Source organism: Pyricularia grisea (genome assembly GCF_004355905.1).
Source record: "Pyricularia grisea strain NI907 chromosome V map unlocalized Pyricularia_grisea_NI907_Scaffold_10, whole genome shotgun sequence".
Taxonomy (NCBI): domain Eukaryota; kingdom Fungi; phylum Ascomycota; class Sordariomycetes; order Magnaporthales; family Pyriculariaceae; genus Pyricularia; species Pyricularia grisea.
Genome location: NW_022156722.1, coordinates 371782 through 386194, shown reverse-complemented (window position 1 = coordinate 386194; position 14413 = coordinate 371782). Strand labels below are relative to the sequence as shown.

Genomic DNA, 14413 nt, shown 5'->3' with positions numbered 1-14413 from the left:
TGCTCATGGCTTCGAGCCGGTGCGCCACCGGTATCAGCCTCAGGGGCTAACCCCTAACAGAAAGTGATAGGAAAGTTTTGGAAAGTCGCAATTATGGTGCGTTGATAGTTCTACGAATCCTAGTCCATTTCGGGTAGAAAATTCGATCTCTGCTGATTCGGAGTTGGGAGGGAGCGGGTAGTGGGTTTAAACTGGTCGCGTATGGTAACTAAGAGGACCGAATGGACGATGGCTGGTTGCCAATTCATCCGCAGGCCGGCGAAGGGAAAATTCGTCGAGCGCAGGCCGGGGAGTGCTACAGGAGGAAATATGACAACGCAACGATGGGCAAAAAGTCGGACAGTTTACTTTTTGCCGATATTACACGCACTGTAACCATTGTTTGGTGGCTAGAATTTGCGGCGCAGGAAAACTGGGTCCAGGACAGATTGAAAACTGTCCAAAGCTTAAGCCAGGCGTACTTCCAAGATGTAGGTACCTAAACCATCGATTCCAGCTTATAACGGCGATATTAACAAGGGTGCTGGACACAAGATAAATCTGGTATGCATCCATCCCAAGAAGTCCGGGTGGCACAATCGTCGATTGAACCAAAGTGAGAACTCGCACGTGCGATTCGCAAAAGAGTTTGATTTTCAAGCTGAACTTCGACTCCAGGCCCGGAAGGCGGGCAGGAGCATGGTTTTAGGTACGTGCTAATAAAAACTTTGAACAGAAAGTATTCGTAGGGGCTAATAAAAGCAGCATGCGGAAATGATCGTTTCGCCGCATCCGTACGCGCAGACGTAGCCCGGAACATCAAATCGACCCCGGGCCTCCATTATATAGAGCTCGAGTATCGGCCGGAAGAGATAAGCAGCTTGACATACGATCGTCCGGAATTGTTTTTTTCCGATGTTTGCAAATGGGCGAATGGGGCTTTTAACAGTGGCCCGTTGAAATTCGGGCATTTGCTTAACCTGTTTGCGCTGTTTTTGATAACAAGTGATTTTCGCAACCCAATCATCGTCTGGACGAAATTTAGGGATTCGCTTTGCTATAACCTTCGCCGCTTCTACACCGAGGAAAAGGCCATCAGCATCAACAATTACATTTTCGACCTTGGTTTGTTCCGCCTCCACCAAGAAATTGAGGACCATGGCATGACATTTGTGGACACCGGGCTACCGACAGCTTGGCAAAAACATTTCCAACCGGAAGTATTAACATATGAACTGGAAGCGTTTCCGGATGAAAGTAAACTTAGGCGGAAGCAGCGCGAAATATTCAACCAATTTGTTTCGAATTATTCCGAAAACGTCCCGATCTCGTGGATTATACGTGGTATGCTTTTTCTTTTCTGCCCGTTGTTACAACAATGCTATTAAAAAGCTAATATTTTGCAGGTCATAGTGGCACCGGGAAAACTTTCCTGCTTAGAGCCATGGCGAAATTTTGCAACGCAAACGGGGGCGTCGCCTTGTGTGTCGCCTCCTCTGGGGTTGCAGCTTTACAATTCCCCGGCGGACGGGCTGCGCATTCCGTTTTCCGCATCCCTTTATCAGTTAGCAAAACATCCGTTTGCTTATTGGAAGGAGACTGCAAAGTGGTTCGACTGCTCAAGAAAAAGGTAGTGATTATCTGGGATGAAATACAAATGCAAAATAGATTTTGCATAGAGGCTGTCGACCGTGCCATGCGGCGCATCCGTAAAAACAATAGGCTTTTCGGAGGGGCTCCTATTGTGTTTGGCGGAGATTTTCTCATGACATTACCAGAGGTAGATCAGGCCGCGTCGGTTGGCTTGGAGTGGGATGAGGTCGGCGAGCCCCCCGCCCATGCCAGCTTAGAAGAATCGTATATCTGGGACAAGTTGGACGAGCATCTCCTGGAAAAAAACCAAAGATTGGTCGCCGATGAAAAAAACCGTCGTTTTATTTCTTGGTGGAACGATAACCTTTTGCGAAACGTCGGTTCTTCAGCTTCCCTCCCAAGCGATGTTAATATCTCCGACAATCTAGAGTCATTTGTCAAAAAGGTTTATTCAGAAGATGTTCTGAACGGCAGAGCGGAGCATGACGCTTTTGCCGACCATTGTATCCTATCGACCACTGAAGAAAGCGCTGCGGCCATTAACTTGACTGCACTCAAGTTACAAATAGAAAACCAGCACAGTTTTTCTTTTCGAGCATTTGACGTACCAGAAGACGAAACACAGCCGGAAACCCTTTCAGGCGCTTTGGACTGTTCCGGCATCCCTCCCGCTCGATTTAACTTGAAAATAGGGTTTTCTTTGATTTTGTTGGCTAATATTGACCCGGCGAATGGGCTTTGCGCCGGCAGCCGATTGAAGCTTTTCCGCTACACACCAAACGCCTTGGAGGCCATTATTACAACCGGCCGATTTGCTGGTCAAAAATGTTTTATTCCGCGTTTGAAGCTTTGTTCGCGCAGGAATGAAAGGTGGTGGTCCAATACTGCCCCCACCTTAGGCAAGCCACAGTTTTTACCTTGCAGAATCGCACGTTTCCAGTTTCCCGTGCGATTATGCTTTGCCATGACTGTCGCACAATCACGAGGCCAATCCTTTTCTGTAGTCGGATTTGACTCGCGGGTAGCGCCAACACGTAGCGAGCTGTATGCTGCATTTTCTCGTGTAAAGGACGTAAAAAACCTACATCTTCTAAAAAGGGTGCTATAGCATAATTTATTGGAAGGAATGCTTAAAATACATAATAATAAATAAAGCACAAAGCCAAACGATTTGAAAAACGCTAAACGATACTGCAATGTAAAAAACCAGCCATATAAAAATATGCTGACAAAATTAACCCCGTTTATTGGCTTTTAATCCCAGTCCCCACGCCAACAAACGTTTTTCCAGAGTTCGGGGGTGTCCACAGGGACGGGGACAGCGTTTCCTGCGTTCCTAAACTTATACCTGTCGAAAAAAATAAAACCTGCAAGTTAGGGTAAAATTTTAATAAAAAGGCGAAATGCGGCACGGCCTTTTTTATACGCACCAGCTTTGGCCGATTCCTCCTTAAATCCATTGTCGTTTGCGTTTTCCGTATTGCCTCTGGCCATAGGATACAGTGGCGCTAAAGGTGGCAAGGGCGCTATCATTATCGAAGTTTGTAAAATCTTGGGCTTTAACGGCCTGGGGTTAATTCCATCGAACTTTAAACCATACCTCTATTTAAATATTTCCAATTTCGTTGTGGATTTGATTATTTTCCTCAAATTTGAAATGTCTGGGGTGTTTTGACAAAACAGTATTGTTTTGTTTCGGAGCTTCTGGTTGGATTGGGGCAGGCCATCCAGTTTAATCCATATCATAAATTTCTTTTCGATATCGGCTGTTACACTTTGTTTTTTAGTTGGATTTAGGAACTTGTTTTTATTTCGCAAAACTTTGGAAACGGTGCTGTGTATTAAGATTTTATCTAGTTAGCAATCACCGAAACTTGTTTGTTTTGCGGTTTTGTACCGGTAAAAGCACACGGTTATACCTTCTTTTTATTCCGAATCTGTCGGCGATTTCGGCTTGCTTTAGTGTTTGGTCGTCCTCATATAGCCGACAAATTTTTCGGCGGGTTTCATCGGTTAACGTTGTGCGCCGCTTTCGCGGAATGCTAAAAGTCGGGCTTTTAGGAGTTTCAATTGAATTTGTTGAGAATAGCGGGGACGGAACGGCGGGGCTGCTGGGATTCGGCAGGCTGACGAAATTCAAACAGGGGAAAAACAAAAGCGGGTACATCAAATGGAGCTGGGAACAGCTTTAACAATAGCATGGCGGTAATTCTTGCGGCTCTTGGGGCGTTAAAGGTGGCGGTGCTATCAATCCGTAGTAAAAATCAACAAACGTGGAATCGTTTGGCGCTATGGCAAAGGTATGCCTGCAATAATCCTACACAGGCCAGCTTTGGGTATTGTAAAACGTATTAGCCCAATCGCTTCCAGGTTTTTCTGCGGAATTATCGTTACTGTTTGTCAAAACGTTATAGTTTTCAACCGGATAATTTGTTATTTCGGCCGCCATTTTGTTTAGCAACAAATAACTTGTAAACTGTAGTGTTTTACAAAATTTCACCAAATGTGACGGATGATTTTCGCTGCTCCAACACCTAAAACATATAGCAATTCGGAAAAGTAGAAAGGATTGCAAATTGTGGTACAGTTAGCAACTAGCCATCCGCAATCCGCCGTCCGCCATCCGCATGTTGGCATGTGGCAGAGTGGCAGAGTGGCAGAGTGGCAGAGTGGCAGAGTGGCAGAGTGGCAGAGTGGCAGAGTGGCAAAGTGGCAGAATTGTTGGTCAGGCTACGATGTCCAAATATCACAAAGATATCGTAAGGACTATTAATGTCAACTTCTACAAAAGAATCACGAGTTATTTTAGCTATCCAAGCTATCCAATCATCGCAAAGTTTAAGTCGCAGAGCCGCTGCGAAAATCTACAATGTACCCGAAACAACCCTCCGTCATAGGATGAACGGTATGGCTTCAAAGACCAGCCGTCGCGCCAACTGCCATAAGTTAACAGAAAGCGAAGAGGAGGTGATTGTCTAATATATTTTGGACTTGGATTCCCGAGGATATCCGCCTCAGATCGCTTATGTTGCCGCAATGGCCGACAATATCCTCGCTGCACGGAACGCGCGACCTGTGGGCAAACAATGGGCATATCGTTTCGTCTAGCGACGTGCAGAATTAAAAACGCGTTTTTCTCGCGCTTATGATTTTCAAAGGGCCCTTTGCGAAGATCCTGACGCGTTAAACGCGTGGTTTCGATTAATGGCCAATACTCTCTTGGCTCACCTGATTGTCTGTACTCTGCCCTGCTTGGTTGTGGCACTTCCTGGCGCATGGCGTCAAGCGTTCCGCATATATGTCGCCGCCAAAAGAGTGTCCTTTGACAACCACTGCGGCCAATTCTATCTCTGACTAAGAAAAGCTTAGGGCCTTACGAAACTATATTATTCCAAGCACCTGTTGTTCACTGGTCTGCATCGCCAGCCCAGTTGTTAATCATTGCAGCTTTAGTTGTCCATCCATCTTTGAGTTATAGCCCACTGACATTCGAATCTTATATACGGCGGTAAATCTCCTGCGCCTCCTCATGTTTTTCTCCCCTTAAAAAATTAGGCAAAGTGCACACAGGTAGGTCAGGCCTGTTCAAATCTTGCAAATGAGTTTCGCCAACATGTTGTCGTCCAACCAGATATCAATCCCAACAACATCCTGCTCTCAAGCACCGTCACGTCAGGAGATCTAATCAAAATTTGTGATCTTGGAGTCAGTAAGTTTACTATTTTTTACCAAAACAAGATTAATGGAAACACGATGTCTGACGCATCAGGATGGGAAAGTGATGGACGAGGGATACACGAATCACCGCCTCCAGTCTTTGCCTTGCCGTGCCCCTGAAGTCTGGAAAGGACAGGGTGTTTCTCATGCGTCCGAGGTATGGTCTGTTGGGGTCACGGTGAGTTGCGAATCTTTTTACTGTTGATATCCGAGACGGCTGCACCTTAAAAGTTAGAAGCGACCATATTTGGACTTGACTTACGTGTTTAAGCTGGCCCATTGGCTCTTAGGGCGAGCAATTTTCGGAGCAGATGACAAAATAATCGTGGGACATACAGAGGCGTGGTGCATCGCAAAGATCCAGCGTCTCGTAGGGCAATTCGATGTCTACACAGGTCAGGAGGAGATAGAGGAGGAGTTTGATGTGGCGGCCAACCTTTTGGGCATGGAACTAGATAAGGCCCACGGTAAGCTACAAGGCAAACTGATCAATGCAGGTTCTCTACGTCAAGAACTAGAGAGAATCGAGAATCCGCCCATCGCCCCGGAACTCATTGACTTCATAGAGTCTCTTCTCGTCTTGGACGAAACAAAGCGACCGACGGCAGAAGAGGCGTTGCGACACCCTTTTCTAACTTAGGTTTGGACGAGGAGTTTATAATTTTGCTTTGGGTGTATTTCCAGTACGGCATGATTCATAAAATCATTTACAATCCAAGCTGCAATAGAGGCAGGATTCATCTTGCGTCGATTATTCCCATTTATACAATTCATCAACAATCTTTTCCATGGACTTCTTTTTCCTAAGGAAAAGATTGGGTTTTTTTCGGGGCTGAAAAAGGAAGAGGAACAAATCAAAGCGGCGCAGAAACAGGAATACATTGCATAGAAGAGAGATAACCTTCATTCACTTCGCAGGTATGGGCACATTGAATTATTCAAGGAGCAAGCTCAGGGAAGCTGTCACAATAGCCCTGAGGCACCATTCAATCATGCATGACCTTACGCAAGTCGAATGGCCTTCAAGACTTTTTTCCTGACCTTCAAGAACGAAGATTTCAAGCATAGTTCAGGTCTCATGTTCAAATATAATCAGCTTCCTGCTGGACATATCGCTGGATATATATCACTTCACCCCACATGGCTGAAGAAGAAAACTATCCAGCGACTGAAAAACGACGCCAGCTATGGATATCAATTAACCTACCAATTTTGCGATATATTGACTGGACTTTGTCAGCTTTGCTGCGGGCGCAGCAAAGTTGACTAAGCTCGATCGCACGAACCGTTGACTTGCAACGAATTCATTAAGGCATATTGGCAGGCAAGATTAAGGAAAACACAGAAAATCCGTATTAATTTACAGCCGAAATAAACAAAGCGCCTTAACTATTCAAACGACCCGTTGCATTCAAGTTGATGCAATTTTTGAGCAACAGTTCTCCTTATCTGGGCATCCTTCCGCGACAGATGTATTTTTGTAATTGAGCGTTGTGAAATTGCTGTACCAAAACTTCCGAACGAGCCGAAACTGGGGCAACTAGGATCTATCCACCCTATTTAACGGCCTGCCGAGAAGATGCATCGTTCTGTTGGAGGACATCGACACAGCCGGAATGAGCAGAGCCGAGGGTGAGGTCAGAACAGAAACCAAGACAGATGGACCCAGCGAGTGGAAGGTTGCAGACCTGGCTCGCGCGCTGAAGGTCGGCAGGGGACATGGAGAGGATCAAAAAGGTATCTCTATGTCAGGCCTGCTTAACGCCATAGACGGCGTGGCGGCGCATGAGGGTCGCATACTTATTATGACCACCAACAAGCCCGAAACTCTCGATGAAGCCCTTATTCGCCCCGGTCGCGTCGACTAACAGGTGGCCTTTCGCAATGCGACGCAGCAGCAGGCCAGTGAGCTGTTCCAGCGCTTGTACAGCACCGAACAAAGCGCTAGATCCTCGCAGTGTTTGAGTCAACTCGACGCTACCGACAAAAAGGACGACCTGGAGATTTCCATCACCGATGCAGATGAGCTTATTGAAATGGCTGCCAAGTTTGGCTCCAAGATCGTTTCAGACCAGATGTCACCTGCCGAGATCCAGGGCTTTCTGCTTAAGAGGAAAACGTGCCCACGCAAAGCTTTGCGAGATGTTGAGGCCTGGGTTAAGACCTCGTTGGATCACAAGGCGAGAAAAACGACTTCCGGCTGAGGACGCCGATGCGCGCACGTTAGCGTTGCGAAAGGCCAGGGCGGATTGCCACTATGCCAGAAGCTTTTGCCGGGTTCGATAACGACTAACGAAAAGAGGACGAAATTATCCTGATTGTGCCAGGGAGTAAATTTGGACAAAGGGTGTGCACAGCATGGAGCACATGCTTCAATTTTCGACTCCACCGTACAGCCGTCGCGCAAGTATTCGCCTTCGTCCTGCAGGCTGTTCGTACTGCGCCGCCCCCACAATCGTGGCACGACGCGGCGGCTACGCTCGAAACATGGGCTGTCGAATACGAGGATGTGCTGGCCAAAATACCGTCTTCTGTCCGCAAGGATAAAGAACGGGCTTCTCCTTATATACCCCGCCGTTGGCAAGGCTTCAAGCGCTCGCCGATCCGCACCCGCGCGTTCTGCCGGCAGCTACCCACTCAGCCCTTGTCCGACGAAGATGAAGACGACAATGATTTCCTGCACTCCCCAACTCCGAAACGATCCTCCAATTCTCACAGGAATGGCACGCCAGGCTCTGGTGGACGCAGAGAAGGTCGTGGGGGACTGCGGGCGGGTAAATCACAAGGAATACAGGATATGCTTTACTGCAGCCATAAATGTCTTCTTTGGGCTGAAATGTCGTAGACCTGTTGACAAAACCTGTCCGAACGCCAGTAGCCACGGGCAGAAACACATTGACAGGGCAGAATTTCTAAGTCTGCTTCAAGCACAGCTAGCCAAAGACCGTGGGCCTGACGCAGACTGTACGCCGTTATACCTGTCAGGGTTTGTTGGTTCGTTGTTTAAGGTCCGGCTATCGCTGCATGGCTACACACTTGTGGCCAAGGGTGTGGAAACTGCGAATCTTGAATTCCTGCAACATGAGGAAAAGGTTTATAACCGCCTTAGCGAGATTCAAGGGAGGCACGTTCCGGTATGCCTCGGATTGATGTCTCTGGTTCTCCCGCAATATTGCGACGGCGGTGTTTATAAGCACTTTTTACTCCTTAGTTGGGCTGGCAAGCCTTTGTCGAGCAGTGACGGCCGTATCGATAAATTTGTCGTTACTGCTTCGATTTCCAAGGCAATTACCGCAATACACCGTCTTGGTGTCCTTCACGGCGATGCTGAGGCGCGCAACATTTTGGTAGATGGCCAGCACCCTATGGTTGTTGATTTTGAAAGAGCGACTATTCCGGACCGTGCGCCGCTGGGCTCGATCTCTGCCAACGCCAAGCTCAAAAGGAAACATGGGCCATCTCAGAAAAGGGGGAACGACGCGTTCGCAAAAGAGTTTGCCGCCATACAAAATGTTTTCAATTGACTTCCTTTTCCTAAGGAAGAGGCTGGATTTTTTCTTGGAGCTGAAAAAAGAGGAGGACCAAATCAAAGCGGCGCAGGAGCAGGAAAACAATGCACAAAAGATAACGTTGCGTACCCCCTGTTCGGCACCCCCCCTGTTCGGCACCCAAAAATAACAACACTTTTATTTTTATCCTCCAACTTCTATTATAAATATCTCGATGAATCTTTCACTTTTGGATTTACTTTTTTCTAATCTTGATTCTCCATTTTCCAATGAAGCAATATACTGAAAAACAGCTTATATCTGCAATTAACGACGTCAATAATGGCAATCCAATTGCAAAAACCTCCCGAAAATGGGGAATACCTAGGTCTACACTTCAAAGTCGACTTAAAGGTTCTCAAGCTTATAAAAAAGCACAAAGCCCTTTTCAAAGGCTTTCTACGGAACAGGAAAAGCATTTGGCTGATTGGGTACTTACCCAAACAGCTTTAGGGCTTCCGCCAACGTATCAAGAATTACGCTTTTTTGCCGAACGAATTCTTCAAGCCGCCGGAGAGACAAAAGGCCTTGGAAAACGTTGGATAACTCGTTTTTTGGCTCGTTATCCAATCCTTAAGACCCAAAGGCCCCGTCGAATAGATAACGCCCGGGTTAATGGCGCTACTACGGAGGTAATTAAATCTTGGTGGCTTTATATTACGAACCCGGTTATTAACGCTATTAAACCGGAAAACCGTTGGAATATGGACGAAACCGGTATAATGGAAGGTAAAGGATCTAACGGCCTGGTATTAGGGCTTAACGGGATCCGGCCGTTGCAACGGAAAGAGCCCGGAACGCGGGGTTGGACGACTATAATCGAATGTATATCGGCTACGGGCGTTGCCCTCCCTCCCCTTGTTATATTTAAGGGAAAAAACGTACAACAACAATGGTTTCCGACGGATTTAAGCCTTTTCGATAATTGGAAATTTCACGCAACCGAAAACGGGTGGACAAATAACGAAACGGCTATCGAATGGTTAAAAAAAGTGTTTATTCCGTATACCCAACCTTTAACCCCTGAAAAGCGGTTATTAGTTTTGGATGGCCATGGATCATATATAACGGACGAATTTATGCTTTTTTGCTTGCAAAACAATATTTAACTCCTATATTTACCCCCTCATTCGTCACACGTTCTCCAACCATTGGATCTATCGGTTTTTGGGCCGTTAAAAGAAGCTTATCGACGTCAACTTGGATTTGTTAGCCAATTTTGCTGTTCAACAATTATTGGAAAACGAAATTTCCTACTTTGTTATCGAAAAACCAGATTAAAAGCATTTATAGCAAAAACCATTCAATTTGGTTGGCGTATAACGGGGTTATGGCCGGTAAACTTGGTTAAACCACTTTTAAGCCCTTTTTTGTTAGAAAATAGCAATGCCAACGTTATAAAAGATAAAAACAACGGTTTGCAAAGGGATAAAACACCGGAAAGCCCAGCCCAAAAAATTAACGACCCGTCTTTACTTATTTGGAAAACCCCTAAAACGACCCGAGATGTCCGATTTCAACTGCAAAAACTTTCCCAATCCAACAAAACCAACGCTACTTCACGTCTTTTATTTGCAAAAGTCCAAAAAAGCTTCGAAGCTAAAGATACCCTTTTGGCTAGCGCCCAGCAAAAAATCAGCTTATTGGAAGCACAACTGGAGGCAATACGGCCGGTTAAAAGGAGGAGGGTGGTTCCGGATCCAAACGAGCTTTTGGTTAACAAACAGAACATTATTGGATTGCAGGAAAAGGATATAGAAAATTTGGAACCTTTAGCTGATGAAGAAGAGGTTAATGAACCGGAGAAGCGTGAAAACGATTGTATTTTTGTCCGTTGATAATTTTATATTTAAATCAGCTTATAAAAGTAGGCATTTCGTTGTTAGATTTTCAGGGTGCCGAACAGGGGGGGTGCCGAACAGGGGGTACGCAACGTTAACTTTCACTTTTCACGTTGGGTGCTTTTTCATTTCTTAATGTTGGCTTCAGAAAGCCACAATTGACAATGATACTTTATATATCCTTCCTTGACTTGGGCTTTATCTAATTTACACATTTCGCTTCACTTTCTGTAACCAGAAAAGCGGTGTGACAAAGTGGCAGCAGTCAAGAAAGCTGGGGCAGTGTCCGAAAAAAACACTTTAGCAAACCGCAGTGCGGTGTTTGCCGCCAGCTTATCATCTCACCTTGTTTTGTCGACATCGTTGCGATGTCAGCCGAGTGATGAAGGCGGCATACAACGCCAAAAGACCAGTATATTATTGTTTATAAATAGGAAACTTGTCTTCCAATAAAGATTTCATTCGAAACCCTTCGTTTGCATTCATATTTCACATGGGAAATTGAAAGGAAGGCCAGCAACATGTCTAGAAAATACCACGAACCCATACAATACAATGCCAAAAACTATCCCTACCAACGAGAAATTGATCACGAATATCTTCAAAATGTGGTAAAACAAAAAGTGAAATGGCAGTTTGCAAAGCTAGGATTTCCGAAATCAGCCCGGGTTCGAAGTAAAAAAACACCTTCCAAATCATACGATGAAGTGGTTGAAAGCAAAATCGACCTTCAAAACTATATTATCGACAGGCGCCCCGGCAACCGTCCAAACCATGAGGCAAAAGTCAGGTTTCGTTTGTCGAAGGAACAGCCCTCCGGGCATGGATTTGTGTGCAGGAAATGTGGCCGGGGCGTTGATAATTTTGTTTCGCAGCATTAAAACATAACAAGATTCGACATTGTATTGTGGCGGAATTAAAAAAACGATATAGTAGGGTTTGTGTTACTAAACTGCGCTGTTAAATTAAACGCCGTTATAGCTCAAATGCTTCAAATTACATACGCTTAGGGAAAAACTATTTCAACATTGTTATTAACGACAATTAATGGCATTGCCATTAACCATTATAAAGCTACGCTAAGAAAAGGCTGTGTTTAAATGTCCACCAAGCGAAATCAAGCATTTATTCGATCCATTTCCTTTTTCTCGGCTTTCCGTTTGTCGGGAGGGTGTTCATTGCATTAATTACATAGCTCGATTCGAGCAAACGTTCGGGGATGGTTGAACTCGCCGGAGCAGACCGGCGTGCCAGATAGGTGCTCGGGAATTGGACCGAAGGACTAGTTTCCGGGGGACCAAAATTCGAGCATGGCAAAGGAAGTAAACTTGGAAGCAGGCGGGGAGGCCCCGCGGCATTTGCTGCCGAGTTTTGAGACGAATGGGCTAGGTTGCTGTCTTCCACAAAGGCCTCCACAGAGGAGCAGTAACTCGGCAGTGGCGAAACAACTGGGGAAGCGGATTTTGACAATGCAGGACAAAGTTGAGGAGATTCCACCAAAGCCGAAGAGCAAGGTGTCGGAGTCGCAAAGCGCGGCTCTGGAGACTCGACACTATCCAGGACCGGGGTGCCAAAAACGCAAATCGAAGGATTGCTTTGTGTAAAAGAGCCGCTTTCTAGCGGCAACTCGGCTCGGACCATATCCGAGTTTGGCGCGGAAAATGCAGGGCTGCCAAATGCTGAAGATGAGGCAAAGTCAGACGACAAGCTACTGCTATGTTTATACTCTTCCTTGTTCGAAATTTGGGTTGGCGGAATTGTTATTTTCGCGTCTGTTTCCGCGTTCCAATTCGGCTGAAAGTTTTCGTCGGTGACGAAACACTTTGTCAAGCCGTCATACTCGATGTAAATGGCCACTTTCACTCCATCAAGTTCGAGCGCTGTGGCTTCTCGGAGCAGGTTTGAACTTCGGCTGTCGATCAAGTGGCTGATGTTTGGTGGTGTCATTTTCCAGGCAACGAGTTTTAGCGTCGTACATCAGGTCAGAGCAAAGATTTTCATTTCACTATTGCACAGTTTATATAAATCCCCTGGTAAACGCGAACCTGATATTCGTTAATTGAAACAAAAATCGAAAATGCGAAAGCGCTTAAGCGGCGGCTCACTGATTGGAAGAAACTGTGCATCTCAACGTCGCCATCAAAATCAATATCAACATTAATATTAAGCGCCCAGTTTAAAAAGCGATGGGACAATGCTGCACATTGAAACTGTATACGCCACTACGCCACTACGCCATGCGCCGCTGCGCGCCACAGCGCCATACTTCCACCACGCCATCGTACTTCGTAGCTGTACTTGCTTGAACTACCGTACATGTTTGACTATATTCAGAACGCAATATAGTAATCTGAGCTCGCGCAATCACTGCATAAAGCCCCGTATTTTGCAACATTATCAGGCCTTACCTTTTGTTGTTGAAGTAAAGCCTCAACAATGGACAGGCCACAACTGCGGCTTTCGTTGCAAATTTCCCCTGGTGGCACCTCCCAAAGACACCCTCCTCGCTGCCTTGCGCTCGTACAAGTTGTCGTTTTTCAATCGGAGGCACAGCAAAAACTTTTACAAAACTCTTGCAGCGATGTTTGCATTTTCGATGACGACGCATCCTTTAACTTTATGATATTCCCAAAAATTACATGTCCGCCAGGATTTTGCAAATTAGGTGAGTTTCGCCCCTTGAAATAACGGCTGCCGAATATTCACAGGACCGATCAGAAGGGAAAGACAGGGAAACCCTCCTTGCCAAAGTCGTTGCTGTTGTGAACTCCGGCAACGGATCAACAAATATTTATTCCTACGAAGGGAATGCCAACACAGTTGTTTGGAGTCCAAAGCAGGCAAAAGGCTGTAAACAAATGAGGGAGATATTGGAATATTTCAATTTCTTTTTCAGCGGAGGCTTTTGGGCCCGCTGTGTACGCTTTATGTTTGCTCGGTCGTTGGCGATTCAAAAACATCTAGGCGTGTTCTGCTTGAAAAGGTGGGGATTTCTACGCAGGAACAAGTCAAGGGATCTCTTTTCCTGTTTACCCGGTTTCTGGAATAAGATTTACAGCTTTAGTTGGAAGGTTTTTGGTTGATGATTCTGGTTGGTTTGTTGTTTTCTGTTTTTGTGCCTTCTTTTCTGTTTTCCATCTTCCAACCCCTCTTCCTCCTTTTTATTCAGTTTCGTCCTTTGTCAGCTCATCAGCTATCCAACACAGGCAAATCCATTTCGACGTGCCGTGCTAATTCAAACATGGACCCTATTCACGCTTATACTATTTTCCTCTGTTTTTGCGCGTGCACATTAGCTTCTAAAACGTTTGTATCGCGTATAGGTCCTTATATTAAACCATCCCTCCGTATGACAGCTTTTCTTTTCTCCAACTCGAAGCCACCGCTGGCCCCGAAACGCTGGGCTCTTACTTGGCCGGGAATTATTGTTTTGCTGCTTTATCTAACGGCCAACGGTGTGGCCCTGAGCCTCCATGCGGATCTGGCCACCCTGAGGAAAAGGACAGCATTGGCTTCCTCCGCAAATATGCTTTTTCTGTTCCTTGGGGGTAGAACTAATCCCTTGGTCGATTTCATCCAAATCCCCCTTCACCAATATCATAGAATGCACAGATGGATATCTTTAGTAGCCATTATCCAAGGGCTGCTCCACTCTGCTCTCACGCTTTACCAACATGCCAAGATAAGGACCACGTATTTTTTCACGGTCCTCAACGTGTTTGGAATAGTGGTATG

At 45.9% G+C, this 14413-nt stretch overlaps 6 protein-coding genes across 6 annotated transcripts; 3 read left to right on the top strand and 3 right to left on the bottom strand.

The window, feature by feature from the left end:
• Positions 1-504: 504 nt before the first annotated feature.
• PgNI_11638 (uncharacterized protein) lies at positions 505-2191 on the top strand (the record flags this gene model as incomplete). Its single annotated transcript, XM_031131604.1, has 3 exons — positions 505-543; positions 716-1323; positions 1386-2191. Coding segments are annotated over exons 2-3 (987 nt in total), but the record flags the coding sequence as incomplete, so codon positions are not given.
• Positions 2192-3058: 867 nt separating this feature from the next.
• On the bottom strand, positions 3059-3580 carry PgNI_11637 (uncharacterized protein; the record flags this gene model as incomplete). Its single annotated transcript, XM_031131603.1, has 3 exons — positions 3059-3080; positions 3173-3406; positions 3492-3580. Coding segments are annotated over 2 exons (321 nt in total), but the record flags the coding sequence as incomplete, so codon positions are not given.
• A 1290-nt stretch (positions 3581-4870) lies between these two features.
• On the top strand, positions 4871-6003 carry PgNI_11636 (uncharacterized protein; the record flags this gene model as incomplete). Its single annotated transcript, XM_031131602.1, has 4 exons — positions 4871-4889; positions 5204-5281; positions 5352-5467; positions 5561-6003. 4 exons carry the CDS (start codon positions 4871-4873, stop codon positions 5927-5929), a joined length of 582 nt encoding a protein of 193 aa, XP_030976497.1. The 3' UTR covers positions 5930-6003.
• Positions 6004-6905: 902 nt separating this feature from the next.
• PgNI_11635 (uncharacterized protein) lies at positions 6906-7493 on the top strand (the record flags this gene model as incomplete). Its single annotated transcript, XM_031131601.1, is given in 2 exon segments — positions 6906-7148; positions 7161-7493. 2 exon segments carry the CDS (start codon positions 6906-6908, stop codon positions 7491-7493), a joined length of 576 nt encoding a protein of 191 aa, XP_030976500.1.
• A 4310-nt stretch (positions 7494-11803) lies between these two features.
• PgNI_11634 (uncharacterized protein) lies at positions 11804-12625 on the bottom strand (the record flags this gene model as incomplete). The annotated part of the gene is made up of 1 exon (XM_031131600.1): positions 11804-12625. One exon carries the CDS (start codon positions 12623-12625, stop codon positions 11804-11806), a length of 822 nt encoding a protein of 273 aa, XP_030976499.1.
• A 275-nt stretch (positions 12626-12900) lies between these two features.
• Positions 12901-12996, bottom strand: PgNI_11633 (uncharacterized protein; the record flags this gene model as incomplete). The annotated part of the gene is made up of 1 exon (XM_031131599.1): positions 12901-12996. The coding sequence occupies one exon, from the start codon at positions 12994-12996 to the stop codon at positions 12901-12903; it is 96 nt and encodes a 31-aa protein (XP_030976494.1).
• Between the last annotated feature and the right edge of the window lie 1417 nt (positions 12997-14413).